Source organism: Gallus gallus, chromosome 4, assembly GCF_016699485.2.
Source record: "Gallus gallus isolate bGalGal1 chromosome 4, bGalGal1.mat.broiler.GRCg7b, whole genome shotgun sequence".
Classification (NCBI taxonomy): domain Eukaryota; kingdom Metazoa; phylum Chordata; class Aves; order Galliformes; family Phasianidae; genus Gallus; species Gallus gallus.
In genome coordinates, this window is record NC_052535.1 from 34,218,833 (window position 1) to 34,245,597 (window position 26,765).

At 45.0% G+C, this 26,765-nt stretch overlaps 1 protein-coding gene across 2 annotated transcripts; it reads right to left on the bottom strand.

Moving 5' to 3' along the window:
* Positions 1 to 1,013: 1,013 nt before the first annotated feature.
* Positions 1,014 to 26,764, bottom strand: PURG (purine rich element binding protein G). Of its 2 annotated transcripts, XM_046941097.1 has the most exons (3): positions 26,715 to 26,764; positions 25,099 to 25,935; positions 1,014 to 3,079 (listed from the first exon to the last, which is right to left on the bottom strand). In XM_046941097.1, exons 2-3 carry the CDS (start codon positions 25,920 to 25,922, stop codon positions 2,977 to 2,979), a joined length of 927 nt encoding a protein of 308 aa, XP_046797053.1. In that variant the 5' UTR covers positions 25,923 to 25,935; positions 26,715 to 26,764; the 3' UTR covers positions 1,014 to 2,976. The 2 variants fall into 2 exon arrangements, with proteins under 2 accessions (XP_046797053.1, XP_004941077.2); XM_004941020.5 differs by having other exon boundaries at positions 1,014 to 25,935.
* Position 26,765: the final 1 nt, after the last annotated feature.

Genomic DNA, 26,765 nt, shown 5'->3' on the forward strand with positions numbered 1-26,765 from the left:
AGCACTCCTATATCTCCTCCCTGCACATCACCCGTGCGCAGTGGGGCCTCTCACATTCACACCCTGTGCTGCATGGGCACTCCCTGGTACCCCTAGCACCTGACATAGCCCTACACACCTCTTCTGCAGTGGCTCTGCTGAGTCCCAGAGCCCTCGTGACAACAGCAGGAGAGGCAGTATTGGGGGGTTGCACTTGAGGGGGCACAAGAAATCATCTGAGGAAACAAATATACATTATTTAGGGTGGTGTGGGGATGCTTGGCACTCCCAGGGACTTAGCAGAACTTGCTGCCTCCCATTTGAGGCTACAGGGAGATAAAGGGGCATTTTGGGGGGGCAGGAACAGGCACTGTTTTTTCTTTAATTTCATCTACTCACAAACTGGATTCTGTACCTGAAGATACATGGGAAAACAGGTTTGCAACCACTTGTGAGTGCTGCCTTCCTTTGTACAATCTCTAGTAACCAATGCAAATGCCTTGTTAATGCATGGCACTTAAAAACCAAGGTGGTGTTGTCCGCCTTTCTGAGGGGGAAGAAAAGATTTCGCTACATCTCCTGCGAACATCATTAGATGTCCATAGCTTTTGGCTGCTGTTTTCAGTGAGCTCATCACAATAAATCGTTTCCTTCTCAAATGCAAAACACCGACAACAGAAATTACTTAACCTCAAGGAATACATTAATAACAATCTAATCTCTTTACTGTTAAGTATACTGAAATGCAGTGATTCTTCTGTTATGCACTTACCATTTTGAAGGGTGTAATTATGAAAGACTGGTGAAAGAGGACATAAGGTTGAAAAGCCCTGTGGAGGAGATGTGAGATAATCAAGAGATGCAGATGTATATTCTGGGTCCTAGCTAAAATTATTGCCCCTCACAGGCGGATGCGTTTCCCTGTCTCACTCACAGGAAGCGCCCATGTGGGAGACACTGCAAGGGCAGCTCTGAGTGACTGAACCCTGAAACAGCCACACCGTGCATCAGGCAACAAGAATCAGACCAGACAGTTCAGACTACACAAGTAAGCAAATTTATTTTAAGACAGAACAAATATTGTGGCAAACAACAATACGCAAATTCAGTTGGTAACAGGGGTAAATATCAGACTTTGTTTTCAAATAGATATAAAATATATTCAGATTTTGTTTTGTCCAAAAAGCAGCTCTTCTGGGGGGGGTTGGGATGGGAAAGGTCTGTCCACATCATCCAACAGCCCATGAAGCTCCAGAACCAGCAGTGACTCCTCTGCCAGCAGGGCTGCATGCATGGGCTGTCCCCCCACAGGACGGAGGCGCCTGTTGGAACTCCAGCTCCCTTTCAGTAGTTCCCTCCCTTCTGGTAAAAAGCCAATTCTTGACACAGACTCCACTTTTGGTTGTGGAGGAGTTGGAGCAGCACCGCAGTGCCCACCTACCTGGGGATGGAGTGGTCACAGGTGTCCTTTTTAGGCACAGGTAAGCATGCAGAGAGCTGCTGGGGAAGCAGCTTACCTCCAAAGGCAGAGGAGTCACACTGAGTCCTGGCCCCATGCTCACCATAGAGAAAGGGGACAGGATTGCCTACTGGAGCACAGGGGCGGCTGTGAGCCAAGGGGGAAAGAGCTGCTTTCTGGAAAAGCCATCCCAAATAAAAGCACACATAGAAAACATTAGATTGTCAATGATGCTTTGAAACAAATTCAAGTTTATCATTTAGTGTGTGTGTGTGTGTTCACTTCGTACAAACAGAGGAGAAATACTGTGAAACTTCAAGCTCTGGTCAGCATGTCCTCAGTTAGTGTCCACAGAAGCACCATCAGGTATGGGAAAGTTAGCACCACAGAGTTGTAGGACCTAACTGATAACATGCATCATTGTTGAAAAACTGGGGACATGGAGATCCACGGGGGACATGGTACAGTCCATTAGAAACAATACAAGGCAATTTATGCATCGTCATACAGTACAATACAGTCACTGACCAACCAACCCTTTCAGTACAGTACGGAACATGTAACACTTTGCACCCTGTTAACACTAGGGGACTAAGAGACTCTCTCACTTTCCTTTCCTTCTGGCCAATTCTGGTACCAAAATGTGCAGGAAGGATGAAGAGCTTGACCCTTCCCTGACGCGCTTCACAGGGTCTGCACGTCAAGAGAGACGGGTCCTGACAGCCCCAGAAGTGCTCCTTACTTCTGGCATAGTGAGAACAGGGTCAATTGAAAAAGTGCTAAATTACAGTACATTTGCATTTTTATATGTCAACTACTGAACAGCGAAACAGATCGTTTGAAAACAGAATCGGTATTGTACAGTAAGTTCACACTTAATTCTTCACCGTTTCTACACTTGTAACACATGCATTTTATTTCCATTAGTTTGATTCCAGTAGGACCAACATCCTTCAGAACAATGATCTAACATTAAACAAAACTCCCTAAGAAAAATATTGAGCATCACATAAGTTTCAGAAAAAATCTGTTAATCAACACCACAATGTACTCAGATTTACATTTAGGGTTTTTCATGCCATGAATTTAAAACACCTTTTGGTTAATATTCTGAAAACAAAACCCCCCAACATAATAAAATAATAATAACAATAATAAAACCACAAAAAGAACAGCTGGGGAAAATAAATTCTCTGTCTGTAGGTATATGTGCACACACATACATGCACTTACACATTGATGGGTGCATGGGTGTGTGTGCATTTGGAGACTGCTTCCTGCAATGCACAATTTGTTCGATAAACTTGACTCATTTCAAGGTCATTCACATGGGCTGGGAAACACTTTTGGGAAAGAGCTCTAAACTATGGAAAGAAATTAAAAATGTCTCTGATGGAGAGAAAGAAAAGGTAAGTAAAACATCGTCCATGTGCCATTTCAATGCACTTCCCATGAGCCGCCTCAAACCCAAACAACTGAAATCTCCTAAAAGAACCGTCTTCTGCTTAAAAGGTCCTTCCCGAGAAAGAGGTGCTGTGCTATGCATTACATTCAGGCCTTATGTGTGCCGTGCAGCAGAAAATGCTTAACTTTACCTTCCCAAAGGACGAGATGCCAACTCGGAGGGGCAAAAAACTACACCTGTGGAAAAAAACACAGAGACCTGTTCTGCGTCCCTCTTCCTTGCCAGCTTCCTTTCCCAAGAAGGAAAGAAAGCACTCAGCTCCCCAGAGGATGACAGAATGTGGGCTGAAGTATGCAAAAGCATCCCACTGTGTCCCAGCGCCAGCCAGAGGGGCCAACGCCCTCTGCAGGCCTTTCTGAGAGGCAGTCCCCTCATCCATTAGCGCCTGGGTACTGACAGGGAGCACCCAAGCCACTGGATGCTAGTTCTTTAAAGCTACATTTGCAGGGTTAATTTGGCCAGGAGAGGAAAACAGTCTGGAATCTATGTACATTTCCACTTTAAAATCACACAATGGAGAATATAAGAGCGTAACACTTTGGGCTGCTCAAAGCTTGTTGCTTTTTAACCACCTTCAATTCTGAATGAATACCCAAACCCATAAAGCTCTGTTGGAGAAGAAAGCCTAGGTTGAACCAAGCAAAACCAGCTGGTCAGGGCAATACTTCATCCGCTGAAACAAGCAAAATGAACACATTTTTTTTCCACCAGAGGTTATTCCACCACAGCTGCTTGCTAGAAGTGAAGAAGACCTAACTCATCTCTCCTCCTTCAAGCAATTGCCTGCACTGATGCAGTTTTCCCCCTCCCTCATGTCACCAAGGAGCAAATCCCATCCAGGAGCATTGCCAAGGAAAGGCTCCAATGGAAGGGCTCCCCTGTGGGCCTCGTGCATGGATACCTCATTGGGAAGGATGCACAGAACCCTTGCAAGCACAGTGGTTTACCTGTTGCTGCAGTAAACCCACGATAGCTTTTCGAGAAGCAAAAGACATCTGTGGGTTGAGAGGGTATGGTTTGGAATATCGAAACCTGGAACATTCTGCATCCTGAGGATCATCACCCAGGTTCAAATCCTAGAGAATTATGCCTTTGCAATTTGGGACAAACTCTATCCCATTGATTTTTTGCTGGAGAGGCAACTCAGGTCCTACACCAGCCATGCTGAAATATTGCAGGAATCTAACAAGGATAGGAAAGCACATCGACATGGCTTCTTACCACTTGCTAAGCTCCTAATGCTTGTCTCCAATCTCAACAGCAAACCCAGTGGTTATATGCTCCATCGTCTAAATCATTTGCAAATCCTTTATTTATAAAAAAAAAAAATTGTAGTTTCAGCCACAACGATCCCAACAGCACTTTCAGTACAGGCACAATGATGGCTTGTATTGCAATGGCTTGAGCGCAGTTGTTACTGATATCTGCATCTACAAGCAGTTTCAAGTTAGCTTTCCCACTGACCCAACCCGCTACTGCAGATCGGGTTCTCCTACCAAAACCGAGAGTATCTGCCACACACTCTTAGCTCTGGTTCTGTTTCACATCCTGCTGTCCATGCAAATCAAAATGTAAATTACACCATCTTGCACTATCCCAATCCCTTTTGAGATGTCTCCTCTATCTTTGGTGTTAAAAACAACCATGCGCTCGGTTCTCTGAATGACCTCAAAGCTTACAGCAACCACATCTTCCTGGATGTCAATGATACAGATATTCAGTCTAGTAGGTAAAAACAATCTTTGACGGTTTCATTTCCCTCATTTATAAAATTACTAAGAGATATGCAGTGGAAATTAGGCACCAGACAGTGGTCACGTACACCTCAAAATTATCTTCTGATGGCCTCTAAGTAATTAATACCATGCATAAGAGACTGGGGAAAAAAAAGTGGTTCAAAACTCAGTGCTAATAGTACTTACAAAAGTGCAGTGCTCAATATAGTCAGAAGCAAAGTGACCACTAGTACTTAAAGTGCTAGTTTGAAAGTTCGTTTGGTTTAGTGTCCAAAACATGGGGAGAACGTGTGATAGCTAGGGATTAAATCAAAACCAGATGGCACTGCAACTGTACATGCCACACCAAAAGTGCTTCAAATCACACCATTTCAGGGATGCATAATGCTACGGGTCAGCTTGTGAACACATACAAGCAAACAACTGACACCTTTTAGGTTACGATAAAGAACAGCTCCATTAACTCCATCACTATGAACCGATTCAGAAAGCAAAGGGCCACAGCTTACGAAAAAAACAAGAGTCTCTCAGAACAGTTACGAGTCTTTGCAACTATGATACTCAAAGTCTAGCAAAAGCAACCCTGGGAAGCCTGCCGAGTGTCTGCAGCAGGCTTCACCAATGCTATCATGCAGTTTACAGAGGAGTCACGCTGCAGACTGCCTCCTTTTACACGCTATCATACAGTTAGCCTATTTATGTACTTACTGGTGGGTTTGTTTCTATACTTTTATACTTCTGCTTTCTGACTACGCATTAAGCCGGCTTTTTTCTCTTCACCACCCTACCGGCGAAAGGACAATTAGTGCAAGAACAAGACAATGAAAGCCGCCTAGTAAATGCCGACGTTCCTAACATCCGATCTTCATTTTCATGAAGGAAAACATCCCCAAGAAGGACTTTGGATATGCAGACATCGCCTTGACATGTCTAGCACGCTGTACCACACTGCTGGGCGACTACAAGACAGGAGACACGTAAGAAGGAAGGAAGCTGCAGGAAGATAGGAGCAAGCAGTCAAGATATCTGCCTTCACTCAGCTCTGCGTGCTCCTAGAAGGAGGTTGAGCGAGGAGAACTTTTCCTGACAGAGGCCAGATGCTGTCCTTTCTTCTTAAACACACAAGACATGCATGTTGACTTCTGCTTCTCCTATTCCAGCTGTTGGCTTTTTTGTTCCCTGTGAATAACCATGTTGAGCTGAAAGCCCAGACTACCTAGGGCAGACCTACATGGACCAGGCAGCTAAACTGAGGAGGGTATGAGAGGATGAGTAGAAAGCTGGAGTAGCAGGACCTCAGGAAAATAAACAAACTGTCAATCTTAGATGTCTCAAAAGGTTTCAGCAGGTACCCACCCGACAAAAAGATCACTGAACATAACTTCCCAGGCTCTGTTTGCATAGTTGTCAACTCTTGCAGGTGTTTTACCAGGCAACCCCTGTCCAATACCTGATGCATGCCAGCCAAGAGCAAAGCTTTATAGAGAACGCTCCGTTTAAAATGGAAGTATTGGCTTGCTGGAGTTTGCAGTCAGAAGCTGCTGTCTGTGTTTGGCCGTGCTTTCTGAGTTCTGTAAATCACTCCTGGGTTGTCAAAACAGGGAGAACCACACCTTGCATGTGTACTGGGATGTTCCAGGTACAACTGTAAACCTTTTCCTGCACTGAACCAATAAGCAACTATCAGAAAGGTCATTTTTTCAGAAACAGATAACACTAATACCCGAGGAGAAAAGGAATTTCAGAAACAGTGCCCCAGTCTCCAGTGTTGCTCCAAAGACATGCACTTAAACAAGTAGAAACCAAGGTGAGACATCCTGGAGCTAAAAACACAGATCTTACTTTGCAGACGCAGAACTGGAAAGAGACAAGTCTGGATAAGATCTGGGAGTTGGGGATGGGAAGCACCAGCTTCGCAGCACCTACAGTGTTGATCCAGACAAGAAAACTGCTGAAAGAATCCGTCCTATGACCCTGGCTTTCGTGTTTCAACCCTCTGAGCAGCTGCATGCAGCAGCTACTGAAGATCTAAGCTGGCCTGCTGCAGACATAGCTCTCCCACCCAAAGTTCACCAGGGAACAAGCATGCAAACTTGCACATCTCTGTTTTCATGGCAGTGATGGAGACATGCAAGATTATAAGCAGTTGTTGGACATTACACTGGGCAAAGAAGTTGTTTCCACACTTCTTATCACATGCACTGTGCAGATCTTGCAACGCCGTCATGTATTACCACCTTTTGTATGTAGATACATGAAAATATTTGGTTTCAGTAACACTGATCTCAGTGTTAAGACCAAAACCAAACACTGTATGTACTGAAAATGTGCCAGCATGGAAAGTACAGTACAGAAATTACTCATTTTCCCTTTTTTTTGTGTGTGTGTGTTCTTTTCTGATGGTAAAGATTTTTTGGCAAATGATAATCAATGGATAATAAATCTAATGCTAGAAAATTGCATCAAATTGCAGGGTAGTTTTCCACACTGCTCTCCCAGGGAAGGTGTCCAAGTGTACTATATTTTTGCTGCCTGGGAGAGGCCCTTACCTATGCCTGCGACTCCTTGCAATTTCACCTCCACCTGGACTGCAGCCATTTTTAAAAACCACAGCTGTTCCTTATTTTCTCCAAGAAAAGCAGTACAAAGGCTGCCTCCCAACCCATGCTGGGACTGTCTTACTGCTACCCTGGCATAGCAGCACCCGCTGTCCTTTGGGATCACATGCAGGAAAGCAATCAGACTGTCAAGCTTTTCACACCAGGCTGGTGTTGCACCGAAGCGTTGTAGGAAATCATACAGCCTGAAACCTTACCTGCAGCCTGAGTGCTGCTCAGACCTGGTTTTTAAAGAATCATAGAATGGTCTCGGTTGAAAAGGACAATGATCAGCTAGTTTCAACCCCCCTGCTATGTGAAGGGTCGCCAACCACTAGACCAGGCCGCCCAGAGCCACATCCAGCCTGGCCTAAAGGCATCAGTAAATTCATGCTTCAGTCAGCATGCTCGATTTTCATGCAGATATTCTTGGCAACTTTTCCAGTCTCTAAAAAACAACTCATTTGAAAGTTTATGAGAAGCAGCATTTTATTTTTGGAGGCAGAGGCTTTTGCTGCATCAAAGCCTGCAGATATCTATATGCCACAAAAGCTGATTTTCAGTGACGAATAAAGTGATTCCCAGACACAGCATAGTGCAGAGTAAAACGTGATCCAAGATCACTCAGTACCACAGGCATAATGCAAACTGAAGAACTGGGGCCATTTCTAATTATATGCAAATTAACAAAATCCAGATCCTGCAGTGAAAAACCAATTCCGGGGAGAAATTATCATCCATCTTTTGTAGTCCTAGTGGTGGTGCTTGAGAAGAAGCTTATTTACAAAATGGCAATCTCCACAAAGAGGCTGCCTTACCACTGCCCAAAAAAGGCACAAATGCAGATACACACTACTACAGCTCTATAATGCTCTGCCTGGAAAATTCCCAGAGGTGTGGGGATGATGCCTGAGGACTGAGATGTGCCAAACTGAGCCTACATGGAAACCAATCCACATGGAAGGAGCCTGATTTCTGCTCCAGCAAGGGAGTGTGCACACTGGCACGTGGAAACTAAACATTAGGAGCCTTGAGTACAGGAAACTGCATCCAGTTCAATTCATGCCAGCTATGAATCTAATGCAACCTACAAAAATAGTGCTCTGAAATTTGTGCTTTGAAATGTCCGCTTTCAGCATAGAGCAGGAAAATCATATGCCCTTTAAATTATGTATAAGTGAAAACATCCTCTCAATAAAAGCATTAATGATGTGTAAAACAAAATGATATTTAAAAAATGCATCAGGCTTTAGACTTTCTGCACTTACTGGATTATTTACATGTGGATGAGAAGCATCTTATCCCTGCATGTAGGATGACAGAGAAATGTTCCTTTTCGTGTATAAGAAAAAAAGAAAAATAAAATCATGAACTCTTGGAATGGTTCAGAAAGGGATGAAGAAAACCAAGCAGTGGGTTCACAGAGCAGTGAGAAACAACCTATACCTAAAGCTGCATGGTGAGACCAGCACATAGGGAGAGGAGCCTGCAACAACTTTGGTTTATGGCCAAGAAAGACAGCAAGAACTGCCCCTTGTGTGGCCACCTAGATACCAGTCCCAATGAAGCCGGAAGTGTGCCCAGGGGAGTGATATGTATGTGATAAATTCATTCACAGGATCTTCTAACCACAGCTGCTGCTCCTACTGAAGGATGCTGCCACCACAGTCCCGCTACTGCAGCAAGCAGAAAATAGAATGTCAGCAGGTACACAGGGACATCTGAAGTCTAACTTCAGAGCCTTTGTACATTTTCTGAGCCTAAAACTTACTATCTGCTTTCTAGTCCTAGCTGGATACCCACCCGCATAGCTGGGCATTGTGGTCTGCATCCAGCGTTACAAAACTGAAGGCAGCCAGAAAACACTGACACATTGCACTGCTGGAACAATGGAGCCTGACGATGGGAACATTGGACCACAGGGACCGCACGTTGAAAGCAAAACATTTCATTACTGTGGGCTAAGCTTCATAATGTACGCTTATGAGTAAGGTAGAGGTTGTATGCAGATCACTTTGTCTGCCACCAACTACAGCTTGTGGAAGTAAATGCAGCAGGTGCTGACCAGTATGTAAAGTATCTTATCAGTAGAAAGAAAAGAGGGTAAGGTGCAGTTGAAACAGTGGGGGGTTTAGCTTGGCAGAAAGCAAGGTCTTTACTTGACATCAGCCAGTGACCAAGTATTACATCAGGAGCAGAGGGTCCCCAGAATGCAGCCCTCCAACTCAAGTTCTTGCCTGGTTTCAATGCTGCAGCACCAGTACCGTGCAGGAGAGTGAGAGGGGCCAGCCTTGGTCAGGAGCTCTGCAGGCACCAGGCTGAGCCTGGGAGTGGCCAGGAATGCAGGCAGGTGGGTCACAACTCATATCTAACTTAACCATAAATCTCTGCACGTGGTGGCCTGGTGTTGACTCAGATCTGTGATTTCTGTTTTGTTCTCTTTAGGCTTCCGTACAATATTTCTGGCTTCAAATGTCTTTCTGAGATGGTTTCTAAAAAATGTAAGTTTCTTCCAGCAAGAATCACACCTTCAATCTAAGACAAAAAATGTGTTTATCTTTCCTAGATGTCAGAGGTGGTTAAAAAAAAAAAAAAAAAAAAGCTATTTTGGTCCACCTACTGAAGCGTACCCAATATAGTTTAACAGCAACAGCTTTTTTCAGCCCAGATTAGTTTACCTTCACAGCCAATCTTCTACAAGCAGCTTAAAATTGCATCAAACTCCATCAAGAGGAACACTTTGTTCTGATCTCCTCTGATATTGCAACTCTTAGTTTGCATTAGTTTCTGCATCGGTACAAAATTCAAGGGGGAGGGAAAAAATCCTTCATTGGAAAAAGAGAGTTCTAGGTTTTACTGGTACAAACCTACTGATTTTTATTTTTTAATAAAGAACTTTAAAAATATTGCTGCCTGGCTCAAAAGCCTTTTGTGGAAGGTTGAAGTGAACCCCCCCTGCAAATGCATATAAAAAAAATGTATGTTCTTGCTAATGCACAGTCCAAGCCTTCGGAGTCACATTTTCTGAAACTGGTAATATTTAGCATTGTGGCACTCCATCATATAGCTGGCTGGGACTGCTTCGGTTGCCAAGGCTTGTGAGCTGGACAGGATAAAAGATCCCTGCTAGAGTATTAGCAAGAACGACTGCAGAAAAGGCTCCTGGAAGACTGGATGCCAAAACGAGGCTGGTGTTTAGGCTGAGGCAAGTGAAAAACACCCATGTCATTGTCTCCTGCTTGTCCTCTTGCACACAGCCTCACAGCTGCAAAGAGGAAGAGGCTAGCAAGGGGTTTGAGCAACTGCAGAGAGCAGCCCCAGGATGTATCATAAGAAGTCAAGGGCTGCTGCAGGGTTGCAGTGTGGAGAAAGAGTCAGACTGTTGCTGTATTTGCTGTGCTCACCTCAATGCCCAAATACTGCAGTGACAAAGCATCCCTCAGGTGTTACTCCAGTGCACCTCTCAGGCTCTGAAAGCAAGCATGGGCATTTAGATAATTTTTTTTGTTTCTTTTTCCCCTCTATTTTAAGAGGGAAATGAACCACTTGTACACAGCTAAAGAAATAGCAAGTCCATTGCTGTGAAAAGTTAAAACTCATTACAACCTAAAAAAAAAAAAACAAAAAAAACCCCCCAAAAAAACAGGGAAATACAAATTTGTGCTTTCTGTGTCATCGAAACTTGTGGATGCTGAGTGTAATGAAGCAGAATGGAAGAGGAAGTGAGCTTCTTCACATTGTTAACAACCTAAGAGGCTGAGGAGGGATCCCCCAGGTCTTGATTTCTCCTCCTCAGCACAGAGGGGCAAGGAAGGATGCATCTCTCTGCTGGAGGGCTTTTAAGGGCCTATCTCAAAAAGAGGTTCAAAGACAGACTACATGAGCAGTAGCTCAGTCCTACCCCAGAGAGCTGATGTGCAGCCTACAATGTCCAAGCCATGGCCTAGTCTTCACTTCTACCTCTCAGCGATGTTTCAAGAGCCTCCTCCTCTGACTTTTCTGTTCCTCTTTCGGGGCGAGTGCAGGAATACTTTCGACATGATGTCTTCTCCATTATACCTTAGCCAGCAAAAATGTTTCTTTACTAGATTTGGAGTTCCAGCACTTTCTCCTTTTATATCTTTTTTTTTTTTTTTTAGTAAGACAGCTAGGAGAAACCTATCACTAGTTAACTCAAAGGGTCACCCTCGAAAGCGCTGAGAGATGCCTGTGCTGGTGTAAGCAGAAAACACTGTTACTGAGGTCAGAGGCTGGGATGCAACAAGCATACACACCAATTGCATGCCATCACTTTCAGATCCCAAGGACAGAAACGTCCACATGCTCCCCAGAGTGATCGCCTTCCTCCAGAGTCCCATAAGATAGTGAAGGAAGGCTAAAATAGTCGTGCACCTGCAGAACCCAGAACAGAGTTGTTTTCGCCTTTCCTGTTCTTTGCTCACTGGGTTAACGTAATCCTGGATTTCAGGATCACTTGCCTCCTGCTTTTTGTCCTGCTCAACAGCAGCAGGGGAGCTCATGAGATGCAGTGATGAAGAGGCAGTCTCCTGTGAATGTCCACGTACAGTACAGTTCCTCTTTCACCTCACTCTGACTCTTTATATACTCAAGCCCAACTGGAGCGTCTTGCCCTCACTGCCACTTTGACCCCACGGGCAGGCTTTGATGGTACCTCATCCTGGTGGCTCATCCCACTGCAGAAGCTGCAGCCAGAGCAGGACTACAAGAGAGTGGATGGAAGACTGGCAGATGCACAGCTCTTATCTCAGCATCTTCATATCTATTTTGCTGTGGCTATGCTCATTGTACGTATCTAAATTTATTAATTCGGCCAGCTCCTTGGGCTGATTCCCAAGCTGATGTGTTAGGGACTTGCTGTTATGTGCACAGAAACAAGCAACTCCAATCATTCTGCAAACAATTTGAATGCAGCATTTAGCTCAAAATGTGTACTTCCAGACTGTAGCCTAATTCTGCATTCAGAGAAACAGAATTACAGTAACATATAACAAAGGATCGAGGCACAACATCAAGTTGTGGTAAGAAGCAACAGTCTAAGCTCAGAGCAGTACTCATAGTAGATGCAGAAATGCTCATCCCTGGGGAAGCTGTTTTATGTTGACTATAAGTAAGATTCCGCACGCTAACAGTCAGCGTGTTAGTCAGCAGTTAGTCTACTACAAGTGTGTGATCAAATCTGCCCTAGGTAACTGCTTTGTGCAACCCTACTTGACATGAGAATGATCACAGAGTGAATAAGCGAGAGTCACTAAATAACTGCTAAGCTAAATAACTACTGCTTTGCTGCAGCGTGACCCCCAACCTCGCAGAAACTCGCCTCAACTACAGTTAACATCTGCGTGCTTCCAGATTCCCACTGTCCATGCAATAGCTGTGTAAGCACATGAAAGCTGCAGAACAGGAGGCCTTTAGTCATTGGAATGGTTAAGGCCAAAGAACATCAGACACAGGCTGCTATCTACACTACTCTAGTGACCTTGATGTTTTGCAACCAGATGGAGAGAAAGAATAAAATACCAATTGAAAAGATATGTTCTGAGATAACAGGAACGAGGCTTGGTTCACCTCATCGAATGCTGTGCTTGTTCTCAGCTTTCTAAGTAAGCGTTTGAGCCAGAAAGCTATTTTCCTAATTCTGCTAGGTTGAGGGCATTATGAGACCTGATCAAAGTTAAAAAGCTGTCTTCAGTATTTTAGAGGTTAACAGAAAACTTTAGCCTATAATCTCTGGGCTTGCTGTACATGCTCTAAACCTGCCAATGGGCATCAGGGGGTTTCTTCCATTTGCAGCAGATCACTGCTGCCTGCAGCAAGGTGCTTACAGCACACGGGAAGGGTGCCACGGAAGGCTTTTCTTCACCAGCCTTTTGTGAGAGAAATAAAAGCAATCACGAGGATACTGCAGCTTTAGAAGACTTGTAAGTAGAATATATATTTTTTTATGATTATGAGTGGAACAAGAGATGGATGAGCTAAATTCACACTCATTGACAAAATTCACTTGCCAGAGAGCATTTATAAACATGAACAAGTACCTTTATTTTCCAGAGAGGTGGGCAAATTGATAACCTACCAGATAAGGTGGAGCCAGGGAGACCAGAAGTGACTGGAAAGGTATTTGGTGTGAACATAGACTTAAAAAGTCAACAACATGACAAGATAGCACCTGCCTCACCTGCTCAAGCTCCTCTGCCTGAACTTAGGGTTGCCTCTGGCTTTTCATTTGCTCTCTGGAGGTGAGGTCTTTTTTGCTTCAGATTATTCACAAACAGAGAGTAACAGCGAAATCCTCAATGCTCCTTGTCCTCCCCCAGCATTTAGAGGTAGGTGAACTTTGGGGAGGAAAGTTCTCCTCCAGTGCAATGCCAACCTTCTGTGCAAATGCCAAACTTTGCTAGCGGGGAGCCCAAAAGTTCTCTGGTTTGCTCCTGGCTGTGAAGCTGTCACGGTCTGCTGCTGTTAGCACAAGATGTGCTTCAGCTCACCCTTTAGGACATTAATGCAGAACAGAATGGATAATTAATTTATGTTAAAAATACCAGGGCTGCACTGGCACATCCTGCCTTCTCTGAAGAAGAGAATAAAAGAAAGAACAACTGCTGTGTGACAGATGTTAGTCATTATGCTTAAATGCACTTCTGGAAGGCACTCAGATATATGTGTCAAATGATGAGAGTAATGCAAGATGCTGCACAGAATAGAAGGAACTTCTTTATAGCTAAACCTACACAAAACTGTTGGATCACCTTGCAATAAAAACGTTACGAAAGAAAATCCAATTAACTTTCAACACAGATTAAGCTTCTGGGAGCTGGGGAAAAAAGAAGAACAAAAAAAACAAAAAACAAAAAAACAACTGAGCTCTTCAAGCAGTTATTCTGCATTGCTAGGTGGGTGCTGCTTGAAGCACAGCTTGGAAGGAAATGACACAACTACATTGTGACAAACTATTTGAATGGCTTTTTGAGCAGCCTGACACGTAGCCTCTGCCCATGATAGCACAGGAGGTGCTTAAAACCTTCCTGGAGAAAGTAGGAACAGCATGGGTAGAAAGCAGAAGTGGCTGAGAGCGAACATCAACATTTAATGTCTTGCTAACTTCCAGACAGCCAGGGAATTTCGTCCTTCGAGTACAAGATATTTCCATTTCCTAATCAAAGCAGCTGCAGTTGTTGTCACTCTCGGTGACAAAGGTGATTTGCAACCAGATTTTCAAACACATTGAAAGGCGCAACCCCTCAGTCACACCTCTTCCATCAGACATACTGATGCTACTTTTTTTTTCAGGTCTCAACAGTGTACTGATGTTCAAACTATTTAAAGCAGAATGAGCTTGTTGTGTATTGAGTGTCTTACTGCTGGAAGGATCACGAGGAAAAAATAAAAGATTGCTAGCCAGTTTTGCTTTGTAACCCCAATTAGTATGAAACAAATAGCAGCAATGCAGAAAGCTAGAAAGCCCACTGATACAAGGAGAGGAGGAAATGAGCAGAAACAGTGATGGCAGGAGAGACAGAAGGAACTCAGGTGAATGCCATTTTAAAATAAAACTTAATTAAAACCGGCAAAGTTCAAGTAAATGTTGGTGACTATTCAGATTATTGGACGATGAAAATAATGTTTTATACCTGTATGCAACAGTCCTTGAAGATATGAGAATACACGGAAGAAACCTGTATTCCAAACTACATTGGCATAGGCAGCCACTAGATTCATTCTTGTGCTTAAACAGGTATCTGGTTAGTGCTAGAAGAAACTCTTAGACCTTTAGCATCCCAGTTTAGCCAATATCATTTTTGACAGTTACATCATGAGCAGCTTTTGAGGCTCATTTGCAAGAATACGTATTTTCCTCTCCATCACACACTCTTGGTTTACCCAAGCCTGTGGATGCCTACAAAGAAAGCCTACAGACAGGAACATATCCTGAGCTCGTGACTGCTGAAGCAATCCAAATATAAATATTGTGAAGATGGGGAGTGTCGAATGAAAATAACTTTTATATGTAGGTGAAGGCCTATGTTTTTTTTTTTTCCCATGTTCTGATCAGAAATAAGTGGAGGCATGAATGTTGTTAGGTGGTGTTTTGTCAACCTGCCATGTACAGAAAAGATTTATATTGCTAGGTTTCATGGAAAATGTGTACTGTGGTATTTTAATAGCCCCAATTTTCTAAAACTACTACAGAAGGGCAAGAACTACTGTTTGGACTCTATATAGCCTATACAGAACAAAAAACAGGAAGAAGAAGAAAGTCAACAGTTGGAAAAAGAAACAGCCTAAAGGAGGAACAGGTTATGATTTCTACAGTTAGCCTGTTTAATTAGTATCACAGTCAGTCTGCTGGAAGATATCAAGGGAGGTCCTGTTGAGGTCTGCCTGCCTTGGGTACTGCTCTTTTTGACATGTAAACTGATGTTTTGAGGATGGATAATAATTATTTAACCTGCAGATGGCACATCCCTGGGAAGGACTGTAAGCACTGAGAACTGAGACTGATCTTGACAAGGTCAAGAAATAATCTGAAAAGAAATAAGAAGCATTTTGGTAAGGATAAATGCAAGCTTCTGTATCAAAGCAGAAAAAAGCCTCTCTGCAAAGACTGAAATATGATCACCTTTGTCCTAACTCAACCACAGAGGAGCTGAGAGGACACCATTTCAAACAGCGCTCGAGTCAGCAAGCATGCTGTTGCAAAACCCAGCACACCGAGTATATAAAATCTTAAATTGTTTGTGATGCATTTGCTTGAGGCTGGTAAGATGGCAACACATGTACATCCCCTGATTTTGGATTTTCTAATTCTGTGTGCAAGAAAGAGACAGACTGGTCAGAAAGAGCCTAAAGAATCAGTAAGAGCATGGCAAGGGCTGCAAACCACCATTGGTGGAAGGCTTTATAAATGCCTAGAAGAGGATGCAGAAGACATCTGACAACAGTCTTTAATTATGTAAGGAGCTGCAAGCAAGAAAGGAAACAAACTGTTTCCATAGCTCCTCTCGAGAACATGGTCTGTAAGACTAAAAGAGACAGAATAAGATGGCAGCATGAGAAACGCAGGTCGGACAGGAGGAAAGGTATCCAACAGTAAGCAGGGTGAACCACTGAAACCAGCTTGTCTAGGGGGGCTGTGAATATCCATTGCCAGAGGTTTTAAGAAAGCAAATTTTTTCACATTGTTTAAGTGGAAAAATTACAGATGCCTTTGTGCTGTGTGGACTCTGAAACATATACTTGTAGACACCTCTGCAACAGCAGATTTAAGTTTACTGTCAGATACTTCCTTTGAGCCATTTTTCAACCCGAGCTCCAGCCAGGTTGAAGACCAGTGTGAGAAAGGGGTCTGGTTTAGCTAATCTTTGCCTGGCGGACCGCTGTTGATGTTCTCTCAAGGTCCTTGCCAACTCCATTGCAATATCCACTTGTTCTCCTCACCCTTAGATTTCTTTGGTCCTTCCTTCATGAGGGGACACTGAGATGGAGGAGTTCTCGTACAACTTGTGAGACGCCATTCAAGATCATGAAAACAAATCTATTTAACAACTCAGCATCTTTCCAAGAAGACAATACACCAGTATAGTTTATACAAAACAGCAGAGGAAAAAAAAATTGGAAAACTAAGTAAAAGTCAGAAAGTGCCAGAATTAAGGATTGTGAGTAGCCTTAAATTCTGACGTTTGGATATGCAATTCTTTTACAACTGCCTCTTCTTCTCTAGCACGTGGATTTCTTTTTGATCCATCATTCTGCACTTCTCCAAGCCTTATCTGTGTGTACCTTCCAAACACTGCAGACGTACCTACCCAGTATGTTGCATCCAAAATATCTTCCTTGCTTTTCTTTTAGAGACCATCACTATTGATCACAAAAACTGCAATGCCAAATGAACCCAACTTTCTCATACTCCATTGAGGTAGGGAGGTATCACTGACTACAGCTCATTGTAGCACTGGGGAACATAGGCATAGGCAGAATAAAGCCAAAGTCAGCAGGAGGCCCAGTTTTCGATGCTGACAGATTATGTGGAGTACTTGCTGTTATTACAGCACTTCACTTGTTCAAAGCAAAGCATGGCTTTCAACAGCTGCTAACACTGGCTGCTTCTGTAAAGCAGGCCTTAGAGTACAAGCACTGGGCTCCAGGCACAGAAATGCTATAGCAGTGATGATCACCTGCAAAGAGCCTTGTTAAAAACTGCACAGATCCTTTGCAAAAATGGCACAGAACATGTTTTTGGAAAGCTGTTTTCATGGTGGAGCCAACCTTTCTTTCCCTCAAATCCCTTCAGCCGTTATCGCATCTTTCTTCCCCAGTGCACAGGAACGGCTGTCCAACAAGGAAGTCACTCCCACTGGTTCCTGTAGCATAAAAAGTACACACAGTGCTGCACACAATGATATAGCAGGGGCAAACTTTACAGGCAACCAACACTTGTATGCTCCCCTAAGCTTCTGCATGTGCCCCTGGACAAGCCTAGGCAGGGCTACCCCCAGCTTGGCTGAACCTGAGCAAAGAGGAGGGCTCAAGTGCTGGCAGTGCCACCTCTTCCTCATAACATAGACAGAAGTGCTGCTCTGCAGTTCCCTGGGGCATGAATCCTGTCCTTGCTGCCCACCACCCCCTCCTGCCTTTCCATTCTTCTACCTCAGTGGGAAGCATTTGTCTCTATTCACAAACGCCATCTCCCACTGTTCCTTGCCAACGAAACACATTGAAAACAACCACCAGATGGGAACACATGCAGGAACTCAAGGTTAACCAGCAGCTGACATGGAAGGTATCTTTTCCTCAAATTAATCTGTTCAGGACAAATGATCAAGATTAAGAAGTGGCCAGACACGAAGCCCTTCTGCCTGTGGAAGGGACTTGCCCTACAGGGACTAAGCAACCAGCCTCGCAGCCACATCTTTAACCAAGAGCTTGGACGCAGGAGCTGTTGCCCCTTCCCATTCGATAGTAGTGCGTAGGACAGGTTTAAACACTTAAAAGGCAGCATACATCCCTGCAAAGAATGTACAGTGCCCACATTCTGAAGAGCTAGTGATTCCCACATACCTCATGAAGCATTTTGAGGTAGCCTGTCAACTAGGGAAATGATTACAAAGTCATCAGTGAGAGCTTTATTGGGGTGGTATTTGGGTACTTCAATGTTGGGCCGATGTTTGTACCTCTGGAGGTGGTACGAATACAAAACACGTACAACACGCACAAAAAGGCCAGAGCATAACACCAGTGTATAGATTTCCAGAAGTTAATGTAAAGACAAGGCTCCTGAGGCTGCTGGCCTATGTTTTGTACGGCGCCTTGGCACGCAGCAGGAATAATCTAATCACATTAATCACAGAAATGCCAAAGCGCCATCCAAGTTCTGAAACCTCAGCGTATGCTTTGACATTTCTGGAAAAACAATTTTTATTCAATGTCACCTACCATTTTCCTTAACATTATTAAAGAAATGAAGATGTAAGAATACTCTGTTGGAGAAGCCAGGCCTCTAGCTTCTCTGGTGGGTGCCAGCAAGAAAACCTACCTGGTGATTCCTACAAGTCTTTCCCCTGCCATATTTCATTAGGGGAATACCAGTGGAAATGCACTGCTTTGGCCACGCTGCTGCAGCCAAGTTGCAGATGTCAGGTGCTGTCCAAGCTCTCCGTAACTCCTGGCATCCTATTTTATCTTGATGCTTTAAAACATCATCATCTTGACGGAGATACAGGTGGGGAACCAAACATGGGCATGAGAAAATATCAGGAAAACAACTCCAGCACGATGACAACTGGTAGCACCAGAATTATCGTGTAAAAACTGGTGTCAGCCTATTAAAGCTTCTGTGGGTTTGGGAAAAACAGAGCGGCAAAAGACATGGCTTCAACCTCTTCCAAACACCCCAAAGCACCTCATGCCATCAAGCCCAGGGTGTTTTCCTGTGATCCTATGGATCTCAGCCAGCTTTAGATGAGTCTGAATTACCACAGATATCCACTGCTGTACATGCATAGCCCCAACAGGCCAAGAGATAAGAAACTATGAGCACCTTGGACAAGGAGGGAGAAACTGCAAAGCTTCACAAGAACCGCAGCCCCATATGGGCTGCATGCCCATGAAAGAGAGCAAAGCAAAGCAGGTGGGTCTTGCTTCTCCACCTACTCAAATCTGCTTGGTTTTGCAACCACGCAATGAAATTTTCACAACTCCAGAAGAAAATAACACAACAGTGGGGTCAACAAGACATCACCATGGGTAGTGTGAAAAATACAGGTGACACAGCCACTGCTGAACGGAGACAATGCCTTACAGCCCCATGGATGGAAAAAGCACCATCAATCATCGTGCATGCAGAGCATAATTCCTGAAGATGACAACGGCTTCAGCCTGCAGCCACTTCAGGCTTCTGCCAAGGTTCCCATCCAGCATGATGAGGTCTGAGGCTTGAGCCCAACAGGACAGCTACACAAGCACATCAGGGCTCGCGCCCAGCAAACACCACATCTGGAACTGTGCCACCATCAGATGATTTCTGCTCAAAGCACCCATGAGGAGGACTAACATGCAAGTAGCTTGTGATGTGTTCAGTGTAGCCTTTACTTCCAGTCTTCCTTGGATAAACTAGGTATTTCAAATGCAACCTTTGTCTAAAAGGAATGAAGGAGCAGGAGGGGGAAGGCAGATTTTAGGCATCACAATATGTTAAGTCATTAAAAATAAAGGACATTTTAATTTTGGAGGAAACAGCATAGAAAATTAAACGGAGGGTATACTTTTCTTTAAGAATTACTTTAAAATGTATATATATATATATATACCATATGTACAGCAAAAAGTATGCAATAGAACTAAAACCTGCTTATTCATTAATTTTACGTAGGGTGCAAAGTCTGCACAATAAAAATACACACTAATAAACTCTTTTCTGCTAGAAAAATTACTACACATGGATAAAAGAGCTGCAAGTCAAGTGAGCAGCAGGCTTCCTGGCCACTACCAGCTGCCTTTCCCACAAGTTTAGGTCACCAGAACAGGCCTTGGAAAATAAATGGTGCAACCACTGGACTACAACATCTTCAGCAGAAAAAAAAAGGATGCCAATGCTGATTTGGGGATAATTGATTGGGATTTTTTTTATAAAGAACTTTTTTTTTTTTATCCTTACAGTGGCATATTTTATGAATGTAAAGATTTGCAGAGTAGAGGGATTTTAAAATGGCACGGGAATGCAACATGACCCGTGGGGCAGCAACTGGCTGTTACCTGCAGCTCTTGCTTTACCTGCACTGCGCCTCGAAGTAAAGTTTTCCCTTCTCTTGCCTACGTTTTCCTCGTAGCCTCATTGAAAACCTAAGAGATGAAAGTGCCTAAAAGCCAAAATCTTAAAAGGGCCATGATAAGCAGCAGGCAAAGTGCTCTCAGTGAAATAACGCGTTTATCCAAAATGATAGTATGAGAAACTGCCTTTTAAGCCCCATCTTTAGACTGTGTACTTCAGATAAATAGATTATTTTGTTACGAGCTACTACAGGCTACAATATACTCACATAAATATATCAATGCCTATACGTGAATATGATTTTTTATATATTGAGTACATACAAGAAACACGACAAAGAGCAGATTACTGCCACGGCTGCATCTTTCACGGTGGAGCCCACCATGCGTGTCCCCAAGATGTGATTTTTGTCACCTCCTTGCAGTGCCATGGGGGGAACCTGGCCACAGGAAGCCTTCCAGCCCCTTGTCAGTGTGCTGCTCTGCTAGTCCTTTGCCAAGAAAGGCTGCTTCTTCACAGCCAGTGGGGGTCAGCTGGCAAAGCTTCCACAACACCTTATTCTCAAAACAAGATGTTGAGGGACAGCACGAGTGTCCGCACTGATGTAAGGGAAAGCTAAGCACAAGAACTCAGTGTGGCCCACGCTACATCCTTGAAAATCTTGTTTGTCAGGCTCAGCATCAATGTTCAAAGCAGACCTAAGCTCCCAGAGAGCCGCAGAAGGCACTGCTACCAGCTCAGGCTGTTCAGCAGCACTGCACACTACATCTCAGTGTCCCGCTTTGATGAGCTCAGAGGAGCCGTACCACCACGCCTGTCCAGGAACTGGGTCAAGAAGGTACAACAGGTCCGTATCAGGCACATGCACGCAGGATACGACCTCTTCTGGATTCAGATTACAATGCTGAAGCACCCCCTGCCAGACCAGTGGCAGAAATGTGCTCCTATTATTTACACAATATAAAGTGCATTAGGATTTTCTTATTGAACTGACAGACTTCTGTCTGGACCATACAATTTTGAAACAGAGGTGAGGACTTCAATAGGAAATTCTCTCATGAGAAAAGAGGTTCAGACTGGTACTCTTCACCCTGTCCTCCTAGAATTGTTTTTGGCCGTTCTTTCTAGTGCAAATAAGCTTGTGTTTTCTCAAGTTTAAGGGACATGGCAGTTTTAGGGCACAAGGAATGAACATTTGAAATGCATGAGGAACAGCATTCCCAAGCATTGCAACGGGCCCTTCTGCACACAAGCAGCCTACATTATTGCTGCTCTCAGAGGTTGAAAATGCACTGCCAAAAATAATGATGAACCCGTTTCCAAATCTAACCGGTACAATCTTGCATTGCTACATTTTGAGTTAGTCTGTTTTATCCTCCAATGACAATATTTGCAAGCACCAGTGCTTTACATTTCCGTGGAAACCTGTTGCTAGTGGTTTACGCATTGGTAGTCGGCTGTGAACTTGAAGATCCCATCCAGTTTTGGATACTAAGGTGCATCCCACACGGGGAGAGTACATGCATTAGTGAATCCCACGGAACCCAGCCCTGCCTCACAGCCAGCAAACACTGGATTCCTGGCTGCTATTTACAATACACTAATGCAATCAGAAGGCCAATTAATTAACTCAGAAAAAAGATTAAAAAAAAAAAATGGGTTAAACGCACAGAGATACCAGTCTAACTAAGATACAGCCAGCTGCATTTAGTTACCCTTTTGTCAAAATGGCAAGTGAGTAGCAATAATGAGAGCCATTTTGCATCTCATCTTTTTTTTTTTTTTCTTAAACAAAAGACACGATGAATAAACAGGCCTTTTCAATCACTTTGCCCATTGCAAGTATTTTCCTTACTAACATCAAAGGAACAGAAGGAATGCATGACCACTTACTACGCACACCTAACCTAAGCAGATTCCAACACGGCAGCTTTTACGATGCACTGACACAGACGTGGGCTTGGACTGGAAGATGTTGAGTGCGTAGGGGAGGAGTGCCACACGGGAGCGGGAAGGCGAGCATAAAAGAGTTGTACATTCATAACTCCAGTTGGTTGGGATCTGTGTTAAGTTCATGGTTACTCCAGGCACTGTGATGGGCAGCAGCAGCCAGCGATGTGCTGACTTGTGCATCCAGGACTCGCTTGCTAAACTCTGGTTTCACACCAACTGGGACGAGAAGTTATTGTCATGGTTTGCTAACCGAACCTGTTAAAAATGTTGCGACCAAAAGCCTAGAAGCAAAGATGAACCAGTACCCCATAATGCCTCTAGCTGATTCATTGTGGTCTGCTAGCAGTTGAAGTGGTGGAATGAGAAAATCTCTTACAGACTTGAAAAAGTACCTGAAAGAGCAATCTGTGCAGAAATGGATGGCTGTTGTGACGCTAAGCCAAATGTTTGCTTGCTGTAACTGCTATATGTAGTTTTAAGTAAAGGGCAAATCACCTAAAACAGTGAAATTAATTTTCTTACTTTCTGTCACAACTGTAACATTTCCTAAAGGTTCTTTGGTGACTTTGGTGCAAGCTTTTTTTTTCTTTTTCCTCTTTTTTTTTTTTTTTTAAGTCAAATCAAATTGACTGTTATTAGTACCCAAAATAAAGTCCAGATTATCCTCTTAGTTCCCACCCCTGCCTCCCCAGCTTCTCTTGCTATGGTTAATGTCATAACAGGCAATAGCTTCTGGATTTAGTGTGGCCATGCAGCGTGCAGGTGGGTCCAGACTAAGAGTGAAGATAAATACCTTTCTGAACAGATTTTAAAAGAAGTGGAATGGTTGAGTTGGAAAACATCTGGTCCACATGCACACTTGGCCACTTTGCAAAATACAGTGCAAGTGATTATAAATATCTGACTAGACAGAGTAATACATCCTTCAAAAAATCCTTAAAGGTGGGCAACACATTCTTTAAAGTACCTGGAGCTCAACCAAACTCCCAGTGATTTCAGGAGAGGAACCGGCACCCAATGGCTGAAAAAGCCCCTTGAATGATATGTATCCGTTTTCTAAGAAACGACCAAGAATTCTCATACTCTTCAGGCCTGCTAATTCTATGCATTTTCCCTCCCAGCAGAGAATTCTTCTGGCAAGGACTGTAAGGTTCAGGCTGCAGAGCTGCCAGCGGACTTTGCACAAAGCTAGCAGTCAGTAACCAGGCATCAAATTGCTGGATTTCAGCTCCAGCTTCGACAGGGCAGGAAGGAGGTGATGGCAGGGCACTGGTATTATGTTGTACTAATAACATCTGTAAAATCAACGTGACAGAAAATCTGACGCAGCCTTAACCATGGCTTTGAAAATGCGTTACAGATTGATAGGACAGAGATGCAATTTGATATGGATCAAATGGTGCACCAAACCCCCCAAAGGTCTTCCTCACAGCAGGAGGAGAGAAATGCCCAGGTGTTGTCCTCGTGTGTGTAACAACATGGCTGCGTTCATCTCACAACTGGGAGGGAACCCTGGAACCTCAATCACAGCAGCCATCTGGTTCAGCACACCCGTCCCACAGCCTCCTGCCAGAACCCACAACACCCCGGCTACGAAAATAGCTTTTGAACTTTTGAGGAATGCATTAAAAAACTCATCAGCCCTGCGTGGGCAGAACACTGAGATGAAGAATGGATTATGACTTGTTGCCATTAATTTGGAAGGCTTAGCACTCGAGCACAGTTTCACTATCCTGGGATACTCAGGTTATTTGGTTAGCACAAAACTATGAGATTAATAACAAATCTTCTGCTCTCCACTAGCACAGTATTAAAGGTCTGACTGGTTATTGAGATTTCACCCACAAAGAACATCATTTCAAACTCAGTAACCAGCAGATACCAATTTTTTAAACATCTCCCTCTCCTCGTACATGTCTGAGCAATTAACATGAAGACAATTTTTGCAGTAAGTGCCCTATGGCTCAGCTCTTCAGCCTTTTTACCGCGTACAGGCAGAGTTCAGTTCCAGAAAAACTGCCATAAGCAGAAACTGATACATTTCAGCGCGAGGGCTTTTTCTGCACCACGCTGAAGTGCAACACAAGCCTTATCTAGACTATTTAAAGGTCAGAATGCCGTTGTTTTTTTTTTGTTTTTTTTTTGTGCTGATATGCAAACTTTCATAGTCTTCCACACTCAAAGAAGCTGACTCATACAGACTTGGGAGGTTGGTACTTTCTTAAGAAATACAGAGATGTTTTGGGCGTAATATAGCATGATAACCCGACTCCCATAATATTATGTACTAGAGTTAGTACAGACTACCAGAAAAGGACTTTACAAAAAAAAACAAAACGGGGCAACTTCAAATTACTATAGATGAGTCCCTCTCACCAATATCTGCTTTTTGTTTTATTTTGCCAGACGGCCAGTTCAGTGCACTCTATTCGAGACCCTCTTGCTCTTCACCACTGTCCCCTCTGACATCCATCCTTTTTTCTTTATGGCTGTTGCAAATTCTCCTCATCTCTTCTTCATACTTGATAAAATTTTCCCCAAACCTTGTCCACGCTTTGTATGGAACTGTGATGGTGTTACGGTAGGGTGGCCTCACCTCACTTACCTTCAGAAAAATGCCATACCTGTTGGATCCCACATCAAAGTAGAACCTCTTGTTGTCCACCCGGAAGGAGGTGCCCTCAGGGAGCTCAGGGGGCTCATCTCCCCCACCCCTGCGATCCTCCATGTCCCCCTCGCCATATTCTTCAATCAGCTGGACCAAAGCATCCCTGAACTCGATCATCCCTTGCGCTGGAAGGACAATAGTCTGCTCCTGTCCCAAGCTGTGGCCAAAATAACCAATCATGCCAGGTCCCCGGCTCATCGTCTGCCTGATCCGCAAGAAGCGGCCCCGCTGATTCTCCTTCAGGTCAAGGTAATATTTTCTGTTGTCCCTCTCGATGTACTCTGTTTTGAGGACGCTATGAGGGTGCTCTTCCGAGCCCACAGAGCCCGGGGGCGAGGGCGGCGGGTGCTGCTGGCGCTGCCTCGAGTGCTGCTCCTTGCCATTGCTGTGCTCGTGCCTGTGGCCACCTTTCAGGCCCAGGTGGGCGTAGTGCTCGATGAAATCGCCCAGGCAGTCCTTCAGCTCGGCGGCCACCGACAGGGAGAGCGTCAGCTTGCTTTTCCTGATGTTGTCCTGCCTTCCTCTCCCGATCCAGACCTCTGCGATCTTCAGGAAGCGGCCCCGGGAGCTCTGCTTCACATCCAGATAAAATCGCTTTTTCTGGATGTCCACCCTCTTGGAGGCCAGCTCCTGGATCTCCATGCAGCCCCCCTGAGAGGGGGCCGTGTAATGGTACTGCTGCTGGGACTGGGAATAGATGCTCCTGTGCAGGCCGGAGCCCCCCACGTTCCTTCCTCCTCCTCCTCCACCTCCTCCTCCTCCTCCTCTCCCTCTTTCCATCTTTACCAATCAGCTGGAAATAACACATAACAGAGACACAGATGACAACATCAGCACCAGGGGCCTGTTCTGCTTCCTGGCGGCAGCTCTGCTCGCTGCTGCTCCCCCTACCCAGCTGCCTGCAGCCCAGCTCCCCGCTGCCAGCTGCCCCTGTCGAAGCTCTGTTCCCCACCCTGGCGGCCACCTGTCCTCCTGAACCCCTTTCTCAGCAGCCAATGCCCCCGGCCCCGGATCCCTCGGTTCTGCCTCCTCGCACCTCCTGTGACCTTTTTGCCTCAGTACTGATGATCGCCCACCAGGACCCCCAGTGCCACGGACCTCCCCGCGTCCCTGGCCCACCCGTGGTGGCCACCCCATGCCGTTCCCTCCCAATCCCACACACCGACTCCTAAACCCACCCCACAGGACACCGCGCCCCCCCCTCCTCCGGGTGCTCCCCGGCCCCACCGCCCCCACCCCCGCCCACCGGTGGGTGCTGCCGCAGGCGCTGCCCCCAGCGCTGCCCCCAGCACGGCCCCTCTGCCCTCCCAGCACCGCATCTCCTCCTCGGTGCCCCCAGTGGCGCTTCCCGGCGCCCCCACAGGGCCGTCCCTGCCCCGCAGCGCTCCCCAGCATCGCATCCCCGCAGCTTTGCTCCCCAGTGCCCCCAGAAGGGGCCTCGTGTGCCCCCAGCTGAGCCTCCCAGCGCCCCCCAGCATCGCATCTCTCCCGTCGTGTCCCCAGCACTGCTCGCCAGGGCCCCTCCTGCTCCCTCCGCGCCGCGCTTCCCCCCCGCCGCTGCCCCCAACTCACCCCGTAGCACCCATCGCCGCCGTTGCCCTTCACCCGCCGCCGCCGCCACCG

What these genes read in the sequence shown, in the direction of transcription:
- PURG (XM_004941020.5), bottom strand. Translation starts at nt 25,922, where the DNA reads ATGGAAAGAGGGAGAGGAGGAGGAGGAGGAGGTGGAGGAGGAGGAGGA.